This window comes from Equus asinus, chromosome 16 (assembly GCF_041296235.1).
Source record: "Equus asinus isolate D_3611 breed Donkey chromosome 16, EquAss-T2T_v2, whole genome shotgun sequence".
Taxonomy (NCBI): Eukaryota; Metazoa; Chordata; class Mammalia; order Perissodactyla; family Equidae; genus Equus; species Equus asinus.
In genome coordinates, this window is record NC_091805.1 from 34,739,785 (window position 1) to 34,766,150 (window position 26,366).

The following is a 26,366-nucleotide window of genomic DNA, read 5'->3' on the forward strand; positions in this document are numbered from 1 at the left end:
CTTTAAGGGATGCCTATTATTTCTAGAATTAAATTCAAAAATTGACATAAGAGAATACCATGAAAAGCTGTATGTCAAGAAAGTGGATAACCTAGAAGAAAAGGATGAATTCTTAGAATCATACAACCTCTCAAAAGTGAATCAAGACGAAATAGAGAATCTGACTAGACCAATCACAAGTAAAGAGAATGAAACAGTAACCAAAAACCTCTCAGAACAAAAGTCCAGGGCCAGATCCAGTGGCCTAGTGGTTGAGTTTGGTACATTCCACTTTGGCAGCCTGGGTTTGGTTCCCGGGCACAAACCTACACCACTTGTCTGTCAGTGGCCATGCTGTGATGGTGGCTCACACACAAAATAGAGGAAGATTGGCAACAGATGTTAGCTCAGGGAGAATCTTCCTCAGAAAAAAAAAAAAATCCAGGACCAGACAGCTTTTCTGGTGAATTCTATCAAACATTCAAAGAAGATTTAACATCTATCTATCTCTGTCTCTTCCAAAAAATTCAAGAGGATGGGATGGTTCCTGACTCATTTTAAGAGGCCAACATTACCCTGATACCAAAGCCAAATGAGGACAATACACAAAAGGAAAATTACACTCCAATACTGCTGATGAACATAGATGCAGAAATCCTCAACAAAACACCACCAAATCAAATACAACAATGCATTAAAAGAATCATACACCAGGGACCAGCCTGGTGGCACAGTGCTTAGGTTTGAACACTCCACTTTGATAGCCCAGGGTTCATGGGTTCAAATCCTGGGCACAGACCTATATACACACTCATCAAGCCATGTTGTGACAGCATCCCACATATAAAATAGAGGAAGACTGGCACAGATGTTAGCTGAGGGACAAGCTTCTTCGAACAAAAAGAAGAAGATTGGCAACAGACATTAGCTCAGGGCCAATCTTCCTCATCAATAAAAAAAGAGTCATACACCACAATCAAGTGGGATTTATACCAAAGATGCAGGAATGGTTCAACATCCACAAATCAATCAATGTGATACACCAAATTAACAAAGTGAAGAATAAAAATCACATGATCATCTCAATAGACACAGAGAAAGCATTTGACCAAATCCAACATCCATTTATGATAAAAACTCTCAATAAAATGGATACAGAAGGAAAGTACCTCAACATATTAAAGCCCATATACAACAAAGGCACAGCCAACATCATACTCAATGATGAAAAACTGAAAGCTATTTCTCTGAGAACAGGAACAAGACAAGGATGCCCACTCTCTCCACTCTTATTCAGCATAGTACTGGAAGTTTTAGCCAGAGCAATTAGGCAAGAAAAAGAAATAAAAGGGATCCAAATTGGAAAGGAAGAAGTAAAACTGTCACTATTTGCAGATGACATGATTCTATATATAGAAAACCCTAATGAATCCACCAGAAAACTATTATAAATAATCAATGAGTACAGTAAAGTTGCAAGGTACAAATCAACATGCAAAAATCATCTGCATTTTGGGGCCGGCCTGATGGTGCAGTGGTTAAGTTCGCATGTTCCGCTTCAGCAGCCCAGGGTTTGCTGGTTCGGATACCCGGTGCAGACATGGCACTGCTTGGCAAGCCATGCTGTGGTAGGCATCCCACATATAAAGTAGAGGAAGATGGGCATGGATGTTAGCTCAGGGCCAGTCTTCCCCAGCAAAAAGAGGAGGATTGGCAACAGATGTTAGTTCAGGGCTAATCTTCCTCAAAAAATAAAAAAAATCAGCTGCATTTCTATCCACTAATAATGAACTAACAGAAAGAGAAATCAAGAATACAATCCCAGGGGCTGGCCCCATGGCCTAGTGGTTAAGTTCAGTGTGCTCTACTTTGGCAGCCCGGTTGGGTTCCTGGGCACAGACCTACACCACTCATTGGTGGCCATGCTGTGGCAGCAACCTACATATAAAACAGAGGAAGATTGGCATGGATGTTAGCTCAGGGAAAATCTTCCTCAGCAAAAAAAAAAAAAAAAAAAAAAAAATCCTATTTACAATTGCAACAGAAACAATAAAATACCTAGGAATAAATTTAACCAAGGAGGTAAAAGACCTATATGCTGAAAACTATAAGACAGTATTGAAAGAAACTGAGGAAGACATAAGGGAATGAAAAGATATTCCAGGCTCATGGACAGGAAGACTAAATATAGTTAAAATGTCCATATTACCTAAAGCAATCTACAGATTCAATGCAATCCCAATCAGAATCTCAATGACATTCTTCATGGAAATAGAACAAAGAGTCCTAAAATTTACATGGAACAACAAAAGACCACAAATAGCAAAAGCAATCTTGAGAAACTAGAACAAAGTTGGAGGTAAAATCAGGTACATGCTCCCTGAATTTAAAAAATACTACAAAGCTATAGTAATCAAAAAAGCATGGTACTGGTAGAAAAACAGACACACTGATCAAGGGAACGGAACTGAAAGTCCAGAAATAAAACCACACATCTATGGACAGCTTATCTTCGACAAAGGAGCCAAGAACATACAATGGAGAAAGGAAAGTCTCTTCAACAAATGGTGTTGGGAAACCTGGACAGCCACATGCAAAAGAATGAAAGTAGACCATTATCATACACCATCCACAAAAATCAACACAAAATGGATTAAAGACTTGAATGTAAGACCTGAAACCACAAAAATCCTAGAAGAAAACATAGGTAGTATGTTCTTTGACATCAATCTTAGCAGTATCTTTTCGAATACCATGTTTCCTCAGGCAAGGGAAACAAAAGAAAACATAAACAAATGGGACCACATCAGACTAAAAAGCTTCTGCAAGGCAAAGGAAACCATCAACAAAATGAAAAGACAACCCATCAACTGGGAGAAAATATTTGCAAATCATATATCTGACAAGGGGTTAATTTCCAAAATATATAAAGAATCCATACAACTCAACAACAAAAAAATGAACAACCAATCAAAAAATGGGCAGAGGATATGAACAGACATTTTTCCAAAAATGATAGACAGATGGCTAACAAGCCCACGAAAAGATGTTCAACATCACTAGTTATTAGGGAAATGCAAATCAAAACTACAATGAGATATCACCTTACATCTGTCAGAATGGCTATAATTAACAAGAGAAGAAATAACACATGGAGGAGAGGATGTGGAGGGAACCCTCATACACTGCTGGTGGGAATGCAAACTGGTAGAGCCACTATGGAAAATAGTATGGAGAGCTCTCAAACAACTAAAAATAGAAATACCATATAGTCCAGCTATTCTACTACTGGGTATGTATGCAAAGAACATGAAATCAATAGTTCAAAAAGATATATGCACCCCTATGTTCATCACAGCATTATTCACAATAGTCAAGATGTGGAAGCATCCCAAGTGCCTATCAATGGATGAATGGATAAAGAAGGTGTGTTATATATATATACACATAATACATATGTATATATACATTGTATATATACATATATATGTATATATACACACAATGGAATATTATTTAGCCAGAAAAAAGGAAAAAATTCTACCATTTGTGACAACATGGATGGACCTTGAGGGTATTATGCAGAGCAAAATAAGTCAGACAGAGAAAGACAAATACTGTATGATTTCACTCATATCTGGAAGATAAACAAACAAACACATAGGTAAGGAGAACAGATTGGTGGTTACCAGAGGGGAAGGAGGTGAGGGGAGGGCAAAAGGGGTAGAGGGGCACATGTGTGTGGTGACAGATAAAAACTAGACTATTGGTGGTGAACATGATGCAGTCCACATAGAAACTGAAATATAATGTACATCTGAAATTTATACAATGTTATAAGCCAACATGACCTCAATAAGATAATTTTTAAAAATTGATATCACCAAGACACATCCTTTGTAATTTCATGAATTTTGGTTTGAGTTCTCTCCGTCTTTCTTTCTACAATTACTTTAGCCTGTCCTTGTATATCAGTCCCTTTATGCCCTTAATCATTTTAGGTATCCTTTACAAGGCTCTTCTAGATATTCTTAGCAAATGGAACAGGAACAATGGGACCAAATCTAAAATACTACATATAATTTTGATTCTAATATCATTCTTGATGTATCTAGTACATTTCTGATTTATTTCTGATTTATTAATCAATTCTTCATTAAAATATTTGTCCAGTCATTCTTATTGTCTTCCTGTCTTAACCAGTTGTCAGTTCATAATAAAACATCACCCATATACAGAAGACACATATATAGAGGACTTTCACTTCCAGAATGGTGGAATAAGGACCTCTGGAATTCTGCTTCTCCATAAAATCAACAAGCACATTGGCAAAGGTTGTTAAAAAATCAACTTTTTCAGAATAACAAAGCTGGCAACAGCCAAGAAGTATTTATTCAGGAAAAATGGCTGAATGTCATTAATAACAGTGAGTTTCATGGTATTTTAACTTGCTCTATCCTCACCTTCCTTTCCCAGCTCAGCATTAACCTTGAAAATTAGCAGCCTTTAAGCCACAAGAAGGGGCAGACCAAGTTTGTTGTTCCACAAAAGCTACATTCCCGATGTATGACTTGCCTGGCAGCTCCATGGAAAAATCCCTTTCACAGGGCTTGTGTTCATTAGATCTGAATCAGAACTCGCTCAGGGTGTTTGCTGAAAACAATCCAAAGCAATTACTTAAAATCATAGCTGGCTGAGGTAGTAAGAAAAGTTGGGACAGAGGCCAGCTGGGTGGCATAGTGGTTAAGTTTGCGTGCTCTGCTTCAGTAGCCCAGGGTTTGCCAGTTTGGATCCTGGGTGTGGACATACACACTGCTTGTCAAGCCATGCTGTGGTAACATCCCACATAGAAGAACTAGAAGGACTTATGACTATAACAAACAGCTATGTGCTGGGGTTTTGGAGACAAAAGGAGGGGAAAAAAGGAGGAGGATTGGCAACAGATGTTAGCTCAGGGCGAATCTTCCCCACACATACATAAAAAAAACTTGGGGCAAACAAGAGGGTGGCCAAACATCTCAAAAGGAAGATCTGGGGAACGAGATGTCCATACTTCTCATTACAGAGTTGCCACACTATTTTACATAAAATATCCAGTCTTCAGCAAAATATTATAACATACACAATGAAACAGGAAAGTATCGCCCATACACAGGAATAAAAGTAGTCAACAGAAATCATTCCTGAAGATGCCTGGATGTTGGACTTACTAGACAGAGACTTTTAATCAACAATTATAAGTTTAATTAAATTAATGAAATGTTCAAAGAGCTAAAGGAAATCATGTCTAAAGAATTAGAGGGAAGTAGTAGAAAATGATGTCTTACCAAACTGAGAATATCAATAAAGAGAATATTTGAAGAAATATTGCCAAAAACGTCCCAAATTTGACAAAAAACATTAACGTACATATGCAAGAATCTCAACAAACTCCAAGTAGGAGAAACTCAAAATAGCCACACCTAGACACATCATAATCAAACTGTTGAAAGACAAAGACAGAATCTTGAAATCAGCAAAGAAAAACCATTCATCAAGAACAGGAATCTCATAAGATTAACAGATGATTTCCAGTCAGAAACCCTGGAGGCCAGAAGGCAGCTGAATGACACATTCAATGTGCTGAAAGAAAAAGACTGTCAATCAAGAATTTTATATCTAGCAAAACTATCATTCAAAAATGAAGGAGAAATGAATACATTCTCAAATAAATTAAAACAGAGAATTCATTGCTAGCATATCTGCCCTGCAAGAAATATTAAAAGAAGTCCTTCAGGCTAAATGAAAGGACATTAGACAGTAACTCAAATCCACATGAAGAAATAAAGAACACCAGTAAAGGTAACTACATAGGTAAATATAAAAGATAGCATATATGTATTTTGTTTGTAACCCTTTTTTATTCTATCTAAAGTAATACTTAAAAAATTGTGTTGATGGGCTTATAATGTTTAAAGATATAATACGTATGACAATAACAGCACAATAGAGGGGAGAGAGCATGGAGCTATACTGGAACAAAGTTTTTATGTACTATTGAAACTAAGTTGGTATTAATCCAAACTATATTGTTTTAGATTAAGATGTTAACTATAATCCTCAGGGCAACCAGTAAGAAAATAACAAAAAATATATATAGTAAAAGAAACAAGGAAATTAAAATAGCACACTAGAGATATCTATTTAACACAAAAGAAGGCAGTAATGGGGGAATACATGAACAAAAAGCCACATAAAACATATAGAAAACAAATAGCAAAATGGGAGACATGAATCTTACCTTATCTGTAATTACATTAAACGTAAATGGTTTAAACGCTCCAATAAGAAAGCAGAGATTGGCAGAATGGATTAAAAAAAAAGATTCAACTACATGCTGTCCACAAGAGACATATTTTACAGTCAAAGACACAAATAGGTTGGAAGTAAAAGGATGGAAAAAGATATATCTGTTTTGGAAAGTTTCAAAAAAGAATTGGAGTGGCTATACTAGTACCAGACAAAACAGAACACAAACTTTGCTTTAGAACTTTGTCAAAGACCTTTTAAAATTTGAGTATTTTTCTTATTTATCCATACATTTATTCCCACCAATTCTAAGAATACAAATAGTTTTACTGCCCCTTATACAAACACATTACCTTCTGTTAAATTATGCTCCCTTACATATTCAAATTTCTATTCTCAGGTTCTATTCTGTAGGATGGAATTTTGCTTTCTAGCATTTTACAAAGTGTAATACAGTATGTGTTTTTCCTTGAGTTGAGATTTATAGATATTAAATTGGAGAAAAAACACACCGAATTCAAGCAAGCTCTTAATATTTGTTTAAAAACTTCTGAAAAACTTTAATCAAATGATTTGTTTCTCATTTAAAAAACTATTAGATTTTAATGAGGAATGAAATGATCTCCTTTTCCAAGAACAGTAAAACCTTTTATCAAGCATACGGGTCCACAGAATTAGTAAGAGATAGAAATTAAGAAATGTTAAAAAACATCTAAAATCTAAAGAGTAATCTTGGTCTTGGACAGCAGGTATCAGTAACTTTAACGTACATAGTACTTTGCAGATTTTAAAGGCATTTTGTATACATTACATTATTTAAGTCTTTCAATAACTCTTGTGAGATGTCAAAGTACCGTCACCCTCATTTTACATATTAATAGGCAAACGCTCAGTAGAGACCAAGTGAGTCACAGGTAAAACAGCCTATAGTTTCAGAGTCAGGCTCCTCTGAACTGAAGTCCACTGCTCTTTCCTCCATCCCTCAATGCCACTAGAGACATAACTGTAGGGTACATCTATGTTATTACAGTTCTCTTCTAACTTACAAAGTAAGAACAATGTGAACTACAGGGAAAGAATGTTCAGGTGGCAGAATCAGATTCCTAAAAGGGTCTTTAAAAAAAAATCTTTAATAGTATAAAATTATGGTGACAAAGAATCTATCGATCCATCTTAACTGCTACTTGTAGAAACTTTTAAAAATTAGTTCAGTACCCAGAGGTGTTTCTTTTTTTCCAGAAAATGAAAGAAAGAAAAGGGGTAGAAAGATGACTAAGGCAGTAGAGGGCTTTTAATTTTTATTTCAAGCTTTTTTGGATAATTTTTTAACCTTTTTGAAAATTATTTTTTGATTCATGCCTTTTGGTATAATATTTTAATCTTTTCTAAAAATATAGGCAAACTGTTAGGTAATGGTGAGTCAAATGTACTTGCATTCTTAATAAAGTCATTTTCAGCAAAGTAAAGAGAACTTAGACTACAAGATGATTTTAAAATAGTTTGGAAAGAAGTTTTAAGTTCATACATTAAATGCTTTTCAAACCACATGCTCATATTATTTTAACATCTTTTAGAGGTTAATTGCTCTTTTTGAGCTGAAATAAAGGGTGGGCAGTGAAAGGAGTTTTTAAAAGAGGAAAAAATAGGAGCTGGCCTGGTGGTGCAATCGTTAAGTTCACACATTCCGGGGCAGCAGCCGGGGGTTTGGCGCTTCAGATCCTGGGTGCAGACATGGCACCGTTCATCAAGCCATGCTGTGGCAGGCGTCCCACATATAAAGTAGAGGAAGATGGGCATGGATGTTAGCTCAGGGCTGATCTTCCTCAAATAATAATAATAATAATAATAATCCTTAATAAATTACATTGAATAAAATGCAATGATGTATGTTGAACTGTGTCACCAGCATATCAGTAACACAAACTAGTTTTACCTTTTTGCTTTAAAAAAAGCATTTTATGTTATAGAAAGAAGTTTCTCTATTTAAATAGAGTCCTACTTATTTACACTCAAATTATTTTTCCATTTACTAAAATAATTTTCAGAATAACTTACCATTCTTTAACAGTTACTTCTCTAATCCCTTCTCCAATGTCGGAGAGTTTGAACTGAACGATCTGTCCATGTAGAGCTTTAAGAACAAATGAGAAATGATCTCATTAAATATGCAATGTATTGCTAATAGATGCTTTTACATCTAAAATTAGAAAATATTCTCAAGCAGAGACAGTAATTATTCCATTTTACAGATAAAGCATTTTCTAGTTTTTAATAGCATAGCCATCATTCATAACCATCAAAAATTTAAATAAATTATTCAATGACACAGACCTACTGACACTGCCACAGAACTTTTCCAATTTCCAGAATACTGTTCTTTTACAAGGGGATAGAAGGCCCTCTGCCAAATGAGATTTTGATGAATAGAAAATAGAACAAGATATTGTGCAAAGGGATACCCTACTGGATCTCGTTTTATGTTACGAAATTGTAACAACCATTAATGGCCTGCTTTTTGATCTCTTTTGACTTCATATAACTATTGTCATTCTTACTGGCTAAAGATCAGGAAGACCCATATCTAGAAGACTTGATGGGAAATTTTTATTTGCCCAAACTGTGTTCTGCCAACTTAGCATTAAATGTTAGTCTTCTCTTTCCTCTTTCCATTTTATACCCCTTTTCAAATTTCTACCCCCTTTTTATAACACTTAGATGCCAATGATACTTGATGGTGATGAGCCCCAAGAGAGAAAGTATTTCTGGTCAACAGAAAGTATGTATGGATCCTCTCATTTTCCAGGTTAACAAATGGCTCTGAACTGATTCGAGTGCTCCTCTATTTTTAGACTGCTATTCATCAAAATTGCTCATAAAATACACAACATATTTTTGATTCAACAAGTAATTCTAGTTTTAAGATTTTTTCCCCCTGAGGAATTAGAGAGGTACACAAAGATTCGTGCTCAAGAATAGTTATTATGAAGAAGTGCAAACCAACCTAAGAAACCAAAAATGACAAGTAAATACATTATGACACCTCTATACAAACAACATTCTGCAAGGAATAGCAGGTGTATTGGAATATCATGGAAATATGATAGTGTATAGCATAGTTAGGGAATGACAAAGTGTTCTAAAAGGCTGAAGATAGGATATGTGGCAACTAACCAGCCCAGATTTCAAAAGGCTTTGTGTGCCATGCTGAGGTAAAGTGTTTGGAATTTACCCAAAAGGAAATCAAGAGCCAATGGTAAATAAATATGTCATAAATTCTTTGCAGCTGCTTCCATAAGAGATAGAGTCTGTTTCACCAGTACTACTTAAATCTATCTTGGCCCATGACTTGCTTTGACCAGTAGAATAAGCAGAAGTGAAGTTGTGCAACTTTTGAAGCCTAGAGCTCAAAGGACCTCACAGCTTATACCTTCTCCCTGTTGGAATACTGCCTTGAGATCCCCATGTAAGAAAGCTGTCCTAGTTTGGTGGAGGATGAGAGAGGCCATGTGGAGGACAAATGACATGTCCCAGCCCAAAATATGCACCAATTGTTAGACAGGTGAGTGAGAACATCTTGGACCTTCCAGCCCAGGTGATCCTCTAGCCAAATACAGTTACACTAGTGAACCCAGGTGAAACCAGCAGAGCAATGACTCAGCCAACCGCCAGAATCCTGAGAAATAAGAAATCATTGTTGCTTTAAGCCACTAAGGTGTGGGGAGGTTGTTATTTAGCAACAATTAACTGACAGGGAGTCCCATCTGCCATTTCAGATCTGTAACTTGAGATCCATAATTTTAGGAAAAAATCTCTCTGGCAGGAGTGTACTGGATGGGATTGGGGAAGGGGTGGCAGAGAAAGCCGTGAGGAGTCTCCTGCAGGTTCAGAAACTAAAGTATGGAACTTAATATATTTATATATTTTCAAAGCTGTTTGAAAATGAGAAGACAGACTTAAGAAATAAATAAGATGTCAAATTAATAGATCTTGGTAATCAATTTGATGTGAGACAGGAATCAGGATGGCTCCAGGTTTCTAGCTTAACTATTTACTGAGTTAGGGAATCTGGGAAAAGGATGTGTCCCCAGCACCTAGCGCAGTGCCTTGGCACATAGGAGGGGAGTGACAAATATTTATTCTCACAACAATACAACGAGTTAGATACCATGATTACCCTCATTTTCTAGAGGATGACACAGAGAGAAATTAAGCAACCTGCTTAAAGTTACACAGCTAGTTTGGCATACCAACAACCCAAAAGTTCATGATAAGTGTTTAGATACTGGAGCAGGTTGAGTTTCTGCTTGAATGGCCTCTATTTTCTCTGAGAAGAGAAAATATCAACTTCGGAAAATAGAAATCTTAAAAAAAAATGGAAAGATAAGGTTTACATATCTAGGGTGTTGTGGAAGATGACATATAAAAGGTATGGAAGGATCAATTGATGTCAGGGGTTGGATCTGCCAGGAATTCCCCTATTTTTCATTGCTAGCACCGACAAAGCTGCCCAGTATCTGTCAAAAGCTTAATGATGTAATAAAAGTCTTTGGCTCTCTTCCAGGGTTCTAAAGAGACCATCAGAAAAAAAAGTTTTAGTGCCCTTGTCAAACCTAACACTTAAAGCCTCAAGTTCTTTAGAGGGTAGAAAAAGTTGGGGAAAGGTAATTAAATGATAAAGCCAGGAAACTTTCTACTTATGATCACCTCAGGCTAGTTTCATTCCACCATCTTAATATGACAGATTAGGCACCTCATCCATCAACAATACAATGAGTACAAGGAAATAGTTTACTAAGTCAACAATTCACCTTGATTGAGAAAGTCGCATCAATGTTGACTACTGCACTTAAATGAGTCAGATTATAAAGAACAGATGGCCCAAGACAATTCATTCCCCAAATTATGAAGACACAAGTAGTAAGGGAAAGTATGTGAAAAGAGAGTGGGAGTGGGGGAACAAAAAAAAAAAGAAGAAAATGAGAAATGGATAGATGGGAGAGCAAGGAGGGCTGGGTTAGAAATAAAAGGTCAACTTTTTTTTTACCTTGGTAAGTCTTCAATTACTTTTAAAAAAGTATTGAATAAGATATAAAACATTATTTTATATAGGCTTTAAGATCATACTTACCAGCACTTGTTTTCAGCAACTGATGTGGATGACTATACTTGAATGAAGGATAACCAAAGAAACACACATATTTTGGCTTCAAAACATGAACATTATTACATGTCTGAAAGTAGCGAACACAAATCTAGAGATGAGAAACACAAAAGTAAAAGCTTTTATAAAAGATCTTAATGGCTTATCTCTGTAAGTATATTTTGAATTTCAAGTCTACTCTAAAAGTAGAAGAATCATCGTCACAATATGAAATTATCTAGGCTGAAGTCAGAATACTTGGCTTCAGTGCCAATCACGTTTATGAAGGTTGGATATTTCTTAGGTATTTCTGGTCAAGAAATCAAATGAACTCAAACCTTAGAATACGGAGAAAATTTTGTTGTTCTTTTGTTTAGTAAAATTATATCCTTAGAGTAGATCTGTTCATATGCTTATGATCCTTGCCTAAAATTCCTTATGGAAGTAAAGAAATTTTAACAATGTATTTTGTATAAACATATAGGTTTGTAGGTGCACTTGACTCATTAAAGAGTTCTTGAAATAAAACTACTAAATAATTCAGAAGTAACTGTTAGCATCTAAAGACACTGAAAAACACATGCAGTATTGTACCCAAAGGTTTACTTATCGTAATTAATAGATGACTCTTCAGATTTAACTATTTTATGTAACAGTATAATAAAAGATAACATGTTATAGAAATAAGTAGACCTGACTGTATTGATAGATCAAGATATCACTTGATCTATCAAAACCTAAGTGTCTGAAAGGTAGAATATTTTATTTTGAAAGTTAACATTTCAATGTTATTAATACCTAATTAACTACATCACACTTTTAAACATAAAACACAGAAATTTCCAAACTTCTTAGTGTGTCTGAGAATTCCAGTATGTACTCGAAGTTTTTTCATTAATGTAGGAGTTACTTTTACTTAAAACAATTACTATATCATCATGTACTTTATACTTCAGTGGTGATTGGCTCTTAAAATTTAAAAGTTATGTTATAATACATATTATGCTATGCATTATAGTCCTGTTATAATATATATTTATAAATAGGAATTTTGTTCCTCTTTCTTATAGCAAATAATATGAAAACAAATATTTGGTCTACTGACAGGAACAATACATTTAAATTCTTATGTGATTTTTCAGTCTAATTTCCAAGCTGTTACTGATTTCTGAAGGCAAGGACAAGCTGAAGATCCCTTTCCTAAAACACGAACAATCTTAAATCATACATCTCAGCTTGACTTTAAGAGATCATCCTAAAGCAACTAATCTTTATAATATCTATATTTTATTCTTATTAACATTAATATTCTGGCTAGTAACATAAAGCCTAACTAAAATATCTAAAACTGATAACTTACAACTTAGCAGATAGGGAAAGAATTCTCTTTCTCAAACACTCCCATTTTGTTTGTCCTTCCTTTCTCTTTCAATTCCCACCACCCTGGCTCCTAGTCAACAACAGAATCAAAGGAGTAAATCAGACATTATAAAATTTAGGGACAGTAAATGAAAGTTCTGAATTATATACAGTCACTTTTATATAAATACAATAGTCTATATTTTTAAAACCGTTGAAATAAAATAAAACTACTAGAAGGTCCTACCTTCAACAACACAACTTTTATTGAGAAACTATTAATGGGTCAAGGGAGGCACACACTATTGAACTTAACATGTATTAACAGCCTACCATGTGCTGGATACTTTAAAGGTCTTTATACGCATATCATCTTTATGTCCCACAATCACCTTCTGGAATAGGTACATTAGTCTCTTTAACACATGAGAAACTAATGATCAGAAAGGTGAAGTAATTTGTCCAAGGTCACACAGCAAATAAATGGCAAACCTCAGCTTTGAAGCCAAGTGAATTTGACTCCAAAGCCCAGCTCCATCACCATCACATTATTATAGGTAGGAGAAATGATCCCTGCTTTCAAGGACTTTACAACCTAGTAGAAACAATAAACACACACACTCACACTCACATGTGGGCACGTGTGCTCTAATTTTTTGTAGTAAGTTTAGACAATAGGTGTTAAAGGAGTTTGAGAGATTTTTCTCAGGGTTGACCTGAGAACATTTCCCGGAAGAAGATCTGAGCTGGGTCTTGCTTAAGAGGTATTAATAATTAAAGAGCAGAAGTGGACTTTTAACACAGAGGAAACAGTAAGAAGTTGCTTAGCATGTCTACTAGGACAGTGAATAACTTGATTTGGCTTGATCATATCTATAAAAGGGAGCCGTGGAAGTAGCTCAAGGACCAAATTATTGATGACTGTAAATGTCAGGATAAGGAGTATGAATTCATACTTTATGGGTTATTGAAGAAAAAGATTAAGAAATCAATCTAGTTGTAGTTTATTGATGAGATTGCAACAGGTAAGACCAGGAGAGAAAGAAAATAGCTAGGAAACGATTATAGTATTTGAGCCATGAAATGACAGCCAGACAGGCTCTGACTGAGGTGATCAACAGGGGAAAAAGAAAGCCAGCAATATAAGTGCAGCTGGCATTATATGATCAACAGCAAGAGAACGGTCAAGAGAAGGCTACAAACATTAGTAAAGCTGCCGAACGGAAGGCTAAAAAGACAAAAAGAAGGATAAAAAGGTAACAGAAAGGAAGAGAAAAAAACAATTTTTCAAGCTAGGAAGGACATTATTTTTTCTAGAAACAGAACACAAAACAATAGAGGGAGATTTGCATAAGAAGGCAATAAATACTAATTCAACAGGCAGTTGTTGAGCACTCCTAAAGACAGGGACTGTGCTGGGCTCAGGAATTCAAAGCTAAGTGACATATACAATATAGTCCCTGAATTCAGGTTGCTTACACTTCACTACAGGAAGACAGATAATAGAAAAATTCAACATGATATGGTAAGTTAATCAAGAGTCAAATGCATGATGTCATAGATGAGTATAAAACACAACACAATAAGGCCATCTAAATAATTTACTATAGGTGATAAGAGCTCTTGTTGCTCATAAGTTTTTCTAACAGACGAAAAAACAATGTTCTTTACTAAGTTGTTTAACAAATGTTTATTGAGTACCTACTATGTGCCAGGCACTTGGGATTAGAGAACAAAATAGATGCAATTCCTTCCTTTATGGAATATATAGTCCGTACTGTGAAAGATGAAGACAAGTAAACAGGTGACTATAACACAGCATTATAATGGGGGAAATTGAGAGTGTTAAGAGAACACAAGGGAGGGAACCTCTCTGGAAATGGTGAACTTGAAGTAAGACCTACTTCAAGGGATGAGCAGGAGTAACCCAGAGGATGAGGTGTGCTGTAGAAAAGGGCTTAGGGCAGTAAGGCAAGAGCCTTGAAAGCAGAGGAAATACATGTGTAAAGGTCTAGAGTCTGCAGTAAGGGAGAACACAGTGTGGTCAATTAACTGAAGTTGCTTAACATAGTTCTGGTGTAGTTCAGTGTGGGGTAGGGGTGAAGTACGTGTGAGAGTGGTGGTTGGGATGGGTAAGTTTTAGCAAGGAAGGAAGCCTGAGAGACTGGAAATGTCCAGATCATGAAGTGCCTCACAGTCATTTGAATTTTGGACATTTTGCTTAGGGCAGTTTTAAGCAAGGAAATGATATTCTCAAATTTGTGTCTCTTTTATAAGATCACCGTGGCTATATTAATGAAGAATGGGTTGGCGAGATACAAGATTAGAAGCAGAAAGTCCAATTAGGAAGGACCAGGATATCTGTAGTTGGGGGCGGGCTGGAGAATAGTACCTAGATTTTGGAGCGATTTATAGGCGACAATCAAAAGAGAAACAGGGTTGAGGCTTTAGTTCTGGAGCCTTTAAGGCATTATGGCAGACAATGTGAGATGACTAAGCCTAGCTCCTCCAAGCTCCCTTAAGCTGCGGCCATGTAAAACAGTTCTAGCCACTGAGTCTGGCTGTTACCACCTCTTCTTCCTTCCTGCCTTGAACATGAAGTTGGAGAAGCTGTCTTGTGACCCTGAGGAAAAGGCCAAATGAACTCCTGAAATGACAACCCTGACAATGATAGGCCATGGAGTCAACGCCAGCTGTCATCTAACTCTGGGATGCTTTGTATGCACAGTTGCTTAATTTCCTATTTATCGGTTGGGTTTTTACTACTTGCAGCTGAAAAACAACTAAAGCACATGCAATTGGAGATTTCCAGGACAATAAGATATATATGGGTCTGGAGTAGAGCTGGCTTGAAGACAGGGGAACTTTCGGAATCATCAGCATATAGACGGCAACTAAATTCAAAGAAGCGGTTGAGATAACCCAGGAAGTACAAGAAGTGCAGAGGGCCAAAGTCAGGGCCCTTAAAAACAGCAATATTTAAAAGTCAGGCAGGGAAATAGGAGGAGATTGGGAAGATGTGGCCAAAGATATAGGAACAAGAATATCAGGAAGCTGGTGTCACAGAAGCCAAGGGAGAGCTCTCAAAAAAGAGGCCAGTACCTAGTAAGGGGCAAATCTCAAGCTATACAAGATCCTCTAGGCGCTCTTCTCTGACCTCCAAGTCCTGTCCTACCTGTTCCTATACCAATGAATATTTGTCCCATCACAGCACTTCTCATGCTGTGGTGTAACTGTTCATTGCCTAACTTTCTCCTTCACCACAGGGCTGTAATTAATCTCTGAGAGGACAGGGTGGTGTCTCATATTTGCATCCCCAACGCCTAGTATAGTACCTAGTACACAGCAGGCTCTTGAAAAGTTTTGTAAGATGAGGGGTTGACCACTGTTGGAAGATCTGGGCAAGAGGGGACCCAGGAAGAAAAACGCTATGCAAACAGGATGAAGCACTATGATTACTGGGATGTTACCTGTTTGGTGCTAAAAGACTGTGTGCGAAAGAGGGGAATTGCAGGGCAGATGGTGGCGGGTCTTAGCTCTGGTGATTAAAAGGTTGAAAAGATACCGGTGCGGACGTAAGAGGTAAGTACAGGCCCAGAGGATGAAGCTCGAGCCTCTCAGCTCCTCGGAGGCAAGGACCCATGGTGTTATGATTTGCTTTCTAGAGGAAGACTGAGTTCCTTGAGGGCAGGTCCTATTATCAGCGGCTGGCATAAAGTGGGTTCTCAATAGATGCTGAAGGAGTATATATTTCCGTATGCCCAGCGCCCATCACAACGCCCAGACACTAGATGATGCTCAACAAAACGCTAGCTGGCCTGGGTGTAGAACGAGCTGGAAAGCGACAGAGTCGCGGTAGAGGCGCTCCCAGGTAAGGGGAAAGAGTGGGCTTCCAAACCAGCTGGCTCGTCTCCTTCTCTGCCCTTCGTTTTGCATACATCCCTCCACCTCTCCGTCGCGCACGACCTGTACGCGAGGCACTCGGAGGACAAAGTAACACCCCTCTCTCGGATGACTCCGGACAAATCACCCTTTCTCGATCTCAGCTGTGCCCCAAACTGCTTACCAGCCTTCCAGCATTCTGGCTCCAGGTCCTCATTACTCGCACTGCGGCCATTTTACTCCGGATATGACAAATGCTCCGCGGGTGCAGAGTCGCTCGGCAGGGCCACCTATCCGGAGCTGGGAAACGCGCCTCCGCCTGAGCGGCCAATGGAGAGCGCAGGAACGAGCCTCCCACCCACCGGGCGGCGCCCGAGGGAAATCTCAGGGCGTGGAGAGGTGAAGGAGCCCCGGGCTGGGGCAAAAGGTGGGGAGGAGAGCAGCCGAAATTTAATTTCAGGGACAAAGTTGGGTAAGGTACTGCTGTGTAAGTATTTGTGCGCTAACGATCACCTTTTTAGTCCATGTAATGGGGGAAATAGAGAGTGTTAAGAGACAAAGGGCGCTTACCTGGAGAAAGTTATGTTGAAGTATTTTCTTCAGTTTGTATTGTAACCGCCTGGATTACAGGTTACAGGACACTTGTATACTTTGTAGCAAGGCTCTGTACCACTAGTTGTGTTACAAGGCTTTACTGGAATGCTTCTCAATGACTGGCATTTCTTACTCCCGTTGAGTTGTCTTAATTACCCAAATTGGCTTTTCAGTTGTTTTGCTTTGTTTTGTTTTCCTGCAAGGTGAACTAGGTTGCCCTAATGTCTAAAATAAACATGTCATCAACATGATCCTTCCTTCTCTGGGAATGTTGTCAGAAGCAGCTGCCCAGCACATGCAATATATGTCACAGATATATAACCTGGGTTAATATCCTTGACTTACTTGTCTCTTGGAGAAATGTAAAATTTAGGTCAAGAGGAACCAGTAGAGAAAAGATCAGAGCTTTAATAGTCAGTCTTCCTCAAAGCAACTAGGAAACCAATTTCTAGAAATGTCCAGAATGACATTTCTCTGTTCTTGCCTTTCACGTGGGAATGAAAATCTGCTCAAATGTCTAAAGAATCACAGAGGGGGAAAGAACACACGCCCACACAAGGAACAAAGGCAACATTATAAATTCTCAACATTGAAGATTAGTGGCTGTAAAACAAACTCTCAGGTGTTTCATAAGTTCAGTCTAGTATTACCCAAACTCACACTTTTCTTCTTTTTTGCCTTATTTGCCTTTCAGTGTATTTCACACACACAAACTACCGTAAGCAATACATCTAAATCCTTACCTTCATAAGAAAATCTGAGATAGTCAAAAGGACTTTCATTTTTTTTAACTTTCCCACTAACAGAACATTTTATAGGCACTATTAGTATACTTGGTAATACCACATGCATGTGTTTGTATAAACAGATAAAATAGCAGTGTCTTTGAAATGAATATTTTTCTTCCCAGGGCCTTTATACCATGTTCTTCCTCTTAACTTTGACTTTAACTCTGCCTTCTCCCAAGAAAATATCTAGTTTCTTTTCTTTTACCCTCTTCATACCTCAGTGGGTTACCGCTTCCAAATTCAGTATTATGTTCCCTTGTCTATCCTTCCAACATCAAGAGGTATGCCACCTATCCACTAGTGAAACCTTTCACTTGAGCTCAACAGAACCAAGGAACTCATTTCTTCTCTTTTTTACTTTATTTTTTATTTTTTTTAATTGGCTAAATAATTTTTTTGAGGTAACATTGGTTTATCTTCTTGTTTAAATTCATAAAATGACTAATTAGGACCCAGCAATTCCATTCCTAGGTATCTAACCAAAAGAAATGAAACATATGTCTGCACAAAGACTAATACCAGAATGATCATAACAGCATTATTCATAATAGCCAAAAATTGGAATCAGCCCAAATGTCCTTAAAACAGGTGGATGGATAAACAAAATGTGGTATATCCATTTAATGGAATATTATTCATCCTTAACAATGACTGATGTAATGACACATGCTTTAACATGAATGAACCTCAAAAATATAATGCTAGGGGCTGGCCCTGTGGCCTAGTGGTTAAGTTTGGCATGCTCCACTTTAGCAGGCTGGGTTCATGGGTTTGGACCCCAGGTGTGGACCTACCCCATTTGTCAGCCATGCTGTGGTGGTGACCCACATACAAAAGATTGGCACAGATGTTAGCTCAGGGCAAATCTTCCTCAGAAAAAAAAATTATGCTAAGTAAAAGAAGCCAGATCCAAAAGGAGACATATTGCATAATTCTGTTTATATGAAGCATCATTCCAGAGAAGGCAAATCTATGGAGATAAAAAAACACTTTAGTGGTTGCCTGGGTCTGGAGGTCGGGTGGGGAATGATTGCAAAAGGGCAGTAGAAAGTGTTTCGTGGCGATGGAAATTTGCTGTTACCACATTATGGCGATGGTTGCATAACTCTGTAAATTTACTAAAAATCATTGAGTTGTACACTTGAAACAGGTGAAATTTATGGTATGCATACTGCAGTAAAGTTATTTAAAAATGTGTTATATACATACAAAAAAATAATGTAACATATAGGTAAGTCACACATAATAATGAAAACCTTGAGCCCACCACCCAATTTAAGAAATAGAACCTTTTCTATGCTGGCGAAGGTCACCATCTGCTCCTCCTCTTAAACTTCCCTCTCTTTCTGAGACAACCATTATCTTGAATTGTGTGTTTATTATTCCTTTGTTTCCTTTAGAATTTACTACATACGTGGATCCCTAACAACACATTGTTTACTTTTGCTTGTTTTGAGTCTTATAAAAATGGTGTCGAATGGTATCTTTCTGCAACTAGCTTTTATGATGATACCACAATTTATTTATCCATCACTATTCAGTGAACAATTGTGTTGTTTCCCATTCTTTGCTATTACCATTAGCGCTGCCATGAACATTCTTGATCATTTCTCCTGGTGTACATGCAAGAGTTTCTTTAGGGTAGTGCTTTTCAGAGTGTAATGAGCATTCATATCAATTGGGGGATCTTACTAAAACACAGATTCCAATTCCATAGATCTGGGTGGGGCCTGAGATTCTGCATTTTTAACAAGCTCTAGGTGATACAGATGCTATTGGTTAGCCAATTACACTTTGACTAGTAAGGGATAGATATATACTATACTTAAAAATGGAATCGTTGTGGGTCCAGCCTGGTGGTGCAGTGGTTAATTTCACACATTCATTTCAGCGGCCGGGGGTTCGCTGGTTTAGATCCTGGGTGCTGACATGGCACTGCTTGGCAAGCCATCTTGTGGCAGGCATCCCACAAATAAACTAGAGGAAGATGGGCACGGCTGTTAGCTCAGGGCCAGTCTTCCTCCGCAAAAAGAGGATTGGCAGCAGATGTTAGCTCGGGGCTAATCTTCCTCAAAAAAAAAAACAATGGAATTGTTGAGACATGAGTTATATTTATCTTTAATTTTACCCAAGATAATGCTAGATTGTTTTCCAACACAATTGCACAAAATACACAGCAGCTGTTAAGGGAGTACCTATCACTCCTCATTTAATATTGTCACACTTAAACAGTTAATGTTTTCCCAATTTAGTAGTTATAAAATGGTATTATGGTCTTAATTTGAATTTCTCTGATTATTAATAAGGTTGAACATATTTTCATATGTTTATTAACCATTCTTGAAGTGCCTGCTCATGCTTTTAGGCTATTTTTTCCCTATTGTGTATGCATCCTTTTCTTGTTGATTTGTGTAGGAATTGTTTATATATTCTAGACTCTTATGCTTTTTTATTTATATGTGTTGCTATCTTCTTCTAGTTTCTGACTAGAATTTGCTTTTTTGAAAGTGTCTTTTGATGCACAGAGTTCTTCATTTTAATGTAGTTGAATGTATCAAAATTTTAAAAATTGAGATCATTCTCATACCATAAAATTCACCCTTTTAAAGTGAACAATTCAGTGATTTTTAGTATATTCACAAAATTGTACAACCATTACCACTATCTAATTCCGGAACATTTTCCTCACCCCCAAAAAGAAATCCCATACCTGTTAGCAATCACTTCCCATTCTGGGACTCCCCGCCAGCCCCCAAGCCTCTGACAACCACAAATCTGCTTTCTGACTCTATAAATTTGCCTATTCTGGGCATTTTATATAAATAGAATCATACAATATGTGGTCTTTTATGACTAGCTTCTTAGCATAATTTTCTCAAGGTTCAGCTGTAAGACACATGTATCAGTATTTTATTCCCTTTTTTGGCTGAATAGTATTTCCTTGTGTGGATATACTACATTTTTGTTTATCCACTCATCAGTTGATAGACATTTGGGTTGTTTCTACTTTTGGACTATTTGAATAATGCTGTTATGAACATTTGTGTACGAGTTTTTGTGTGGACATAAGGTTTCATTTTTCTTGAGTATATACCTGGAGTGGAATTGCTGGGTTGCATGATAACCCTATGTTTAACTTTTTGAGGAACTTCCAGACTGTTTTCAAAAGTGGCTACACCATTTTACATTCCCACTAGTAGTGTGTGAAGGTCCTGCTTTCTTCATGTCCTCATCAACTCTTGTTATTGTCTGTCTTTTTTATTATAGCCATGCTAGTGGGTAGGGTATGATTTACAAAATTTTCTCCCATGTTGTGCTTTGTTTTTTCACTTTCTTGATAGTAACCCTTAAAAGCACAAAAGTTTTTAATTTTTAGTAAATTTAAGTCCAATTTATCTATTTTTTTCTTTTATTGTTTGTGCTTTTAGTGTCATATCTCAGAAACCATTTACCAATCCAAGGTCATCAAGATTTACGTCTATGTTTACTTGTAAGAGTTTTATAGTTTTAGCTATTACATTTAGGGTTTTGATCCATTTTGAGTTAATTTCATATATAGTGTGGGATATTTAAGTCTTTAAACCATCTTGAAATGATTTTTGTGTATGGTGTGAGATAGAAATCCAATTTGATGTTTTCCTAACGGTTAACCCGTTGTTCCAGCACCGTAAACTGAAGCGTGACTCTTTTCCCACTGCTCTACCATCCCATCTGTCATAGAAATCTGTTTCTGTGCTCTAAATAGTCTATTTGTCTATCATTGTGCCAATTTCACATTATCTTAATTACTTTAGCTTCATATTAACCCTGGATTTTGAAAAGATGAGTACTCTCCACCTCATTCTTTGTCAGTTATTCCTGCCCTTTTGTTCTTTCATAAAATTCTAGAATCAGCATGTCAGGCTCCTTAAAAAAGTCCTTGTGGGTATTTGATTGGAATTTCATTGAAATTATATTTTCATAACATATCTAAAGATTCTTTGGGGTTTTCCATGTAGGTAGTCATAGAATCTGTGAATGAGGATGGGGTTGTTTTTGCCTATCCAATCTTTTGTCCTTTTTCCCTTTCTTGTAGAATCTGGATAGACTTCCATCATCTGTTGAAAAGAAGGCACATTCATGGGCATTCTTATCTTCTTACTGATTTTAAAAGAAAGATGCCTAATATTTTACTATTATTTATTTTACTAAGAATGAAATTTGCTGTAGGGTTTTCCAGATGTCCTTAATCAAGTGAAGGGAGTTTATATTTATTCCTAGTTTTGTTTGATCTTTGTTTATGAATAGATCTTGACTTTTTTCAAATGCTGTTTCTTCATCTACTGACATGATTTTAGGTTTTTGATACATCATCATAACGTTTTCCTAATGTTAAACTGATCTTCAATCCTAAGTTGGTCATAATGCATAGTATTTTAAAAACATCATTGGATTTATTTGATAATACTTTGATACTGGTGCATCTAAATTTATAAATAAAGTTGCCTTATAATTTTTCTTCTCCATGTCATCCCTGTCCGGTTTTATGATCAAAGTCATACTAGCCTTATAAAAGGAATTGAGGGGTCTTGCTTCCTTTTCGTATTACCTGGGACAGTTCATATCAATTCGTGGTCTGTTCCCAGAAAATTTGGTACATCTTGCCAGTAGAATGCTCTGGACTGCCTTTCCCATCCCACCCCTCTCTTAACTATTAGTTCAGTTAAATTTCTTCAATGGTTATAGCATAAATTGAGCTTTACATTACTCCCCCACCTACTCCTTCTTTTTCATCATACATATTTTCAATTCTCTCATTTATATGATAAGTCCTCCATTTTTTACGATTTGAATCAAGATTCAGATAACTACTATTATTTTTTTTCATGAAATCTACTTGTTGAACAAAATGTATTTATTTCTTCTGGAGCCAGTTTGAGTAAGTTATATCTCTCTAGGAATTTGTCTATGTCATCTAAGTTTTCAAATTAATTGGCAAAAAGTTGATCGGACTATTCTCCTGCTTTTTAAAAAATCTCTATTGTATCTACAGTTATGTGCTCTCTTTTCTTTTCTAATATTATTTATTTATACTTTTGTTTCCTCGATCAGTCTTGTCAGAGGTTTGTCAATTTTATCAGTTCTTTTAAAGACCCAACTTTGTTTTAAAATTTATTAATTTCTGCTTTTATCTTTATTAGCTCCTTTCTACTTTCTCTGGATTTATTTTCTAGTTCTTTTCCTTACTCCTTAAGTCACTTTTCAGCCTTTTCCATTTCTAATAGTAATACTTAATGGTAAAAATTTCTTTTGAAGTACTGGTTTCATTGCATTCCTTAGATTTTGATATGCAGAACTTACATTTTTGTTCACCTTTAAATACTTTTAAAATTTTCTATTAACACCTCTTCTTTTATTCCATAAATTACTAGAAGTGTTTATAAATTTTCAAATATATGTGTTTTTATGGTTGTCTTTTTTGGAATGAATTTGTAACATAATTGCATTTTGGTCAGAGAATGTCACCTGTGTGATACAAATTCTTTGGACGTTGCTTAGACTTGCTTTACAGTTTAGTCATCTTTTATAAATGGTTTATGAGTTCTTGAGGAAAATATGTAATCGATAATAATTGATTGAAGGCCAAAAATTGCCATTAGATGAAGCTTATTAGTTGTTTTGTCCAAATCCCCTTTATCTTTCCTAAATTATGATATATTTGATCTACCAATAATTGAGAGCCATGATAAAATTTCACAACATGGTAGTGGATTTGTCAATTTCTTGTGTTCTAACAATTTATGACATATATTTGGAAGATATTTTATTAAGTGCAGACAAGGTCTAGAATAGTTATGTTTCCTGGTGAAGTCAACCTTTTATTATTTTGTAGTGACTCTTTTCTTTTGTCAATGATAATGCTTTAATACATAAAGTCTAATTTGTAATTAATATAGCTATACCAGCTTTATTTTAGTTGGTGTTTATCTGGTGCATCTTTTCCATCTTTTTATTTTCAACTTTTCATGATCCTTAATGTTTTAGGTGCCTCTTTATTTTTTTAAATTTTATTGCAGTAACATTGGATTATAACATTATATAGCTTTCAGATGTACATCGTACTATATTTCCAATTCTGTGTAGATTACATCATGTTCACCACCCAAAAACTAACTATAGTCCATCCCCTCACATGTAAGCCTATTCACCCCTTTTGCCCTCCCCCCTCCCCCTTCCCCCATGGTAACCACCAATCCAATCTCCGTTGCTATGTGTTTGTTTGTCGTTGTTTTTATCTTCTACTTATGAGTGAGATCCTACAGTATTTGACTTTCTCCCTCTGACTTATTTCACTTGGCTTAATACCCTCAAGGTCCATCCATGTTATCACAAATGGCTGTATTTCATCACTTCTTATGGCTGAGTACTATTCCATTGTGTATATATACCACATCTTCTTTACCCATTCATCCCTTGATGGGCAGCTAGGTTGCTTCCAAGTCTTGGCTATTGTGAATAATGCTGCAATGAACATAGGGGTGCATGTATCTTTATGCATTTGTGTTTTCAAGTTCATTGGATAAATACCCAGCAGTGGGATAGCTGGATGATATGGTAGATCTATTCTTAATTTTCTAAGGATACTCTCTACTGCTTTCCATAGTGATTAGGTGCCTCTCTTATAAATGATATATATATTTTTAAGCCATCTCTGACTTTCAACCAGAAAGGTTACTTTATTTACTTTCACTTTTATTAGATATATATATGTATTTCTACTTTTTACTTTAGTGCTTTCTTTTCATCCTGTTTTTATATGCTGATTAAGGTGTGCAGTTTTTCTCTTTTTTAAAAAATTAAAGTGTATTTTCCCTTTAGTCCATTTCTTCCTTCTGCTGGTTGAGAAGCTATACACACTGTTACTTTAGTGATCACCTTTAAAATTTTAGCTTGCATACCTATCTTAAAGTCTTAAATTAATTTATGTCTTAACTCTATGCCCAAAGGAGACCTTAGAATTCTTTAACTTTAGTCATCCCTCCCTTGGCTTACATACTTTTGTTGTCTGGTGTTATTTTATATAACGTTTCTTTGGATTCACCTACATGTTTACAATTTCTTTGCTCCTCATTTCTTCTTACATCTCAGACTTTCCTTGGGATAATTTTTCTTTCTGAAGTACAGCCTTTGGAAAGTCTACATAGATCTTAAACTCAGTTTCTGTGTATTTAGAAATTATTTTATTTCATCCTCATTCTTGAAAGATAGTTTTATTGGGGCCTCAATTCTATGTTGATGGTTCCTTTCTGTCAGCATTCTGAAGCTATGAATCCATTGTTTTTCTTTACTTCCATTTTCTGTTGAGGAATTTGTTGTCTGCCTAACTGTTCCTACTTTGTAGATAATTGAAAAGACCCAGGATCTAACCCAACTCTACCACTTAACTTGTTATGTCATCTTGGCGTGTCACTTCAATTCCCTAGGCCTCAGTCCTTTATTGGCCAAATGGAGACAATAACACCAACCTCATAGCTTTGTTGTGAACATTAACTCAGAAAATGTATGTGAAGTACTATACAAATGCTTACTATTATTTACTCTTGCCTGGCTACTCTGCCATTATATTACTATCTTGTTCACTTCTCCCTACCACTGGAAGTAGTTGGAATGAGGCAAATGGATCAAACCCAGGATCTTATAGCCAAAGTGAGAAATGAAGAAGGCCAAGGATTCTTCTGAGAAGGTTAAGTTTCTGTACTAGGATCTAAGATGTCAGATAGTAAAAGAGCTTTCCTATTCCATCCCCACTGCCACTGCCTTGCTTCAACTTCTTATCATCTCTCGCCTGGATTAGTGCATCACTGGTACTTTTCTCTTTAGCCTAGTAGGCCCTTTTTCACATACTGCCAAAGCCTTCATTCTAAAATGCAAATATGATTACTTCCATGATGAATAGCTTATGGCAAGTCCCAGATATTGCAATGTCCCAGGTTGGGTTAAATATATAGTGGATGTGTTCCCAGAACAGTCTGTGTCACAAAAGTGGTAGAACATTAGGATTAGGAGACAATGGTGTTCACATCAAACTACCCAGGATCATATCCCAGTTTTCTAGTTAATAACTGTGTGCCTTGTAGCAAACTGTTTAACATATGCAGCTGTAAAACAGAGGTAAAAGTAGTACGTACTTCAACAGGTTGTGAAAGCTTGCAGTGCATGGCACCTAAGTGCTCAATAAATGTTGACTGTTATTGATATGGTTTGTCATATTCTAATTGCTGGTCCCCCTTACTTAATTGTAAGATAAGTACATGTTAATTATTATTTTTATTATTATTGTGGATGACATTATAACT

The 26,366-nt window shown here is 36.4% G+C and overlaps 2 protein-coding genes across 9 annotated transcripts in view; one reads left to right on the forward strand and one right to left on the reverse strand.

Moving 5' to 3' along the window:
* The window catches only part of DBT (dihydrolipoamide branched chain transacylase E2), a 42,568-nt gene extending 25,578 nt beyond the window's left edge, over positions 1-16,990 (reverse strand). Inside the window, exons 1-4 of one of the 5 annotated variants that reach the window (XM_070486910.1) lie at positions 16,833-16,911; positions 11,396-11,519; positions 8,323-8,398; positions 7,922-8,021 (exon numbers count right to left, since the gene is read on the reverse strand). In XM_070486910.1, coding sequence (XP_070343011.1) covers positions 7,922-7,950 — 29 coding nt within the window. In that variant the 5' untranslated portion in view covers positions 7,951-8,021; positions 8,323-8,398; positions 11,396-11,519; positions 16,833-16,911. Of the gene's footprint in view, positions 1-7,921; positions 8,022-8,322; positions 8,399-11,395; positions 11,520-12,767; positions 12,858-16,832 lie in introns of those variants that run through there. The other 4 variants (XM_070486912.1, XM_070486911.1, XM_014851498.3 and 1 more) reach the window with 4 other exon arrangements.
* The window catches only part of RTCA (RNA 3'-terminal phosphate cyclase), a 37,622-nt gene continuing 28,245 nt past the window's right edge, over positions 16,990-26,366 (forward strand). Inside the window, exon 1 of one of the 4 annotated variants that reach the window (XM_014851500.3) lies at positions 16,990-17,135. The gene's annotated coding sequence lies outside the window, so the exon portion shown is untranslated. The remainder of the gene's footprint in view (positions 17,136-26,366) is intronic. The other 3 variants (XM_014851502.3, XM_014851501.3, XM_070486914.1) reach the window with 3 other exon arrangements.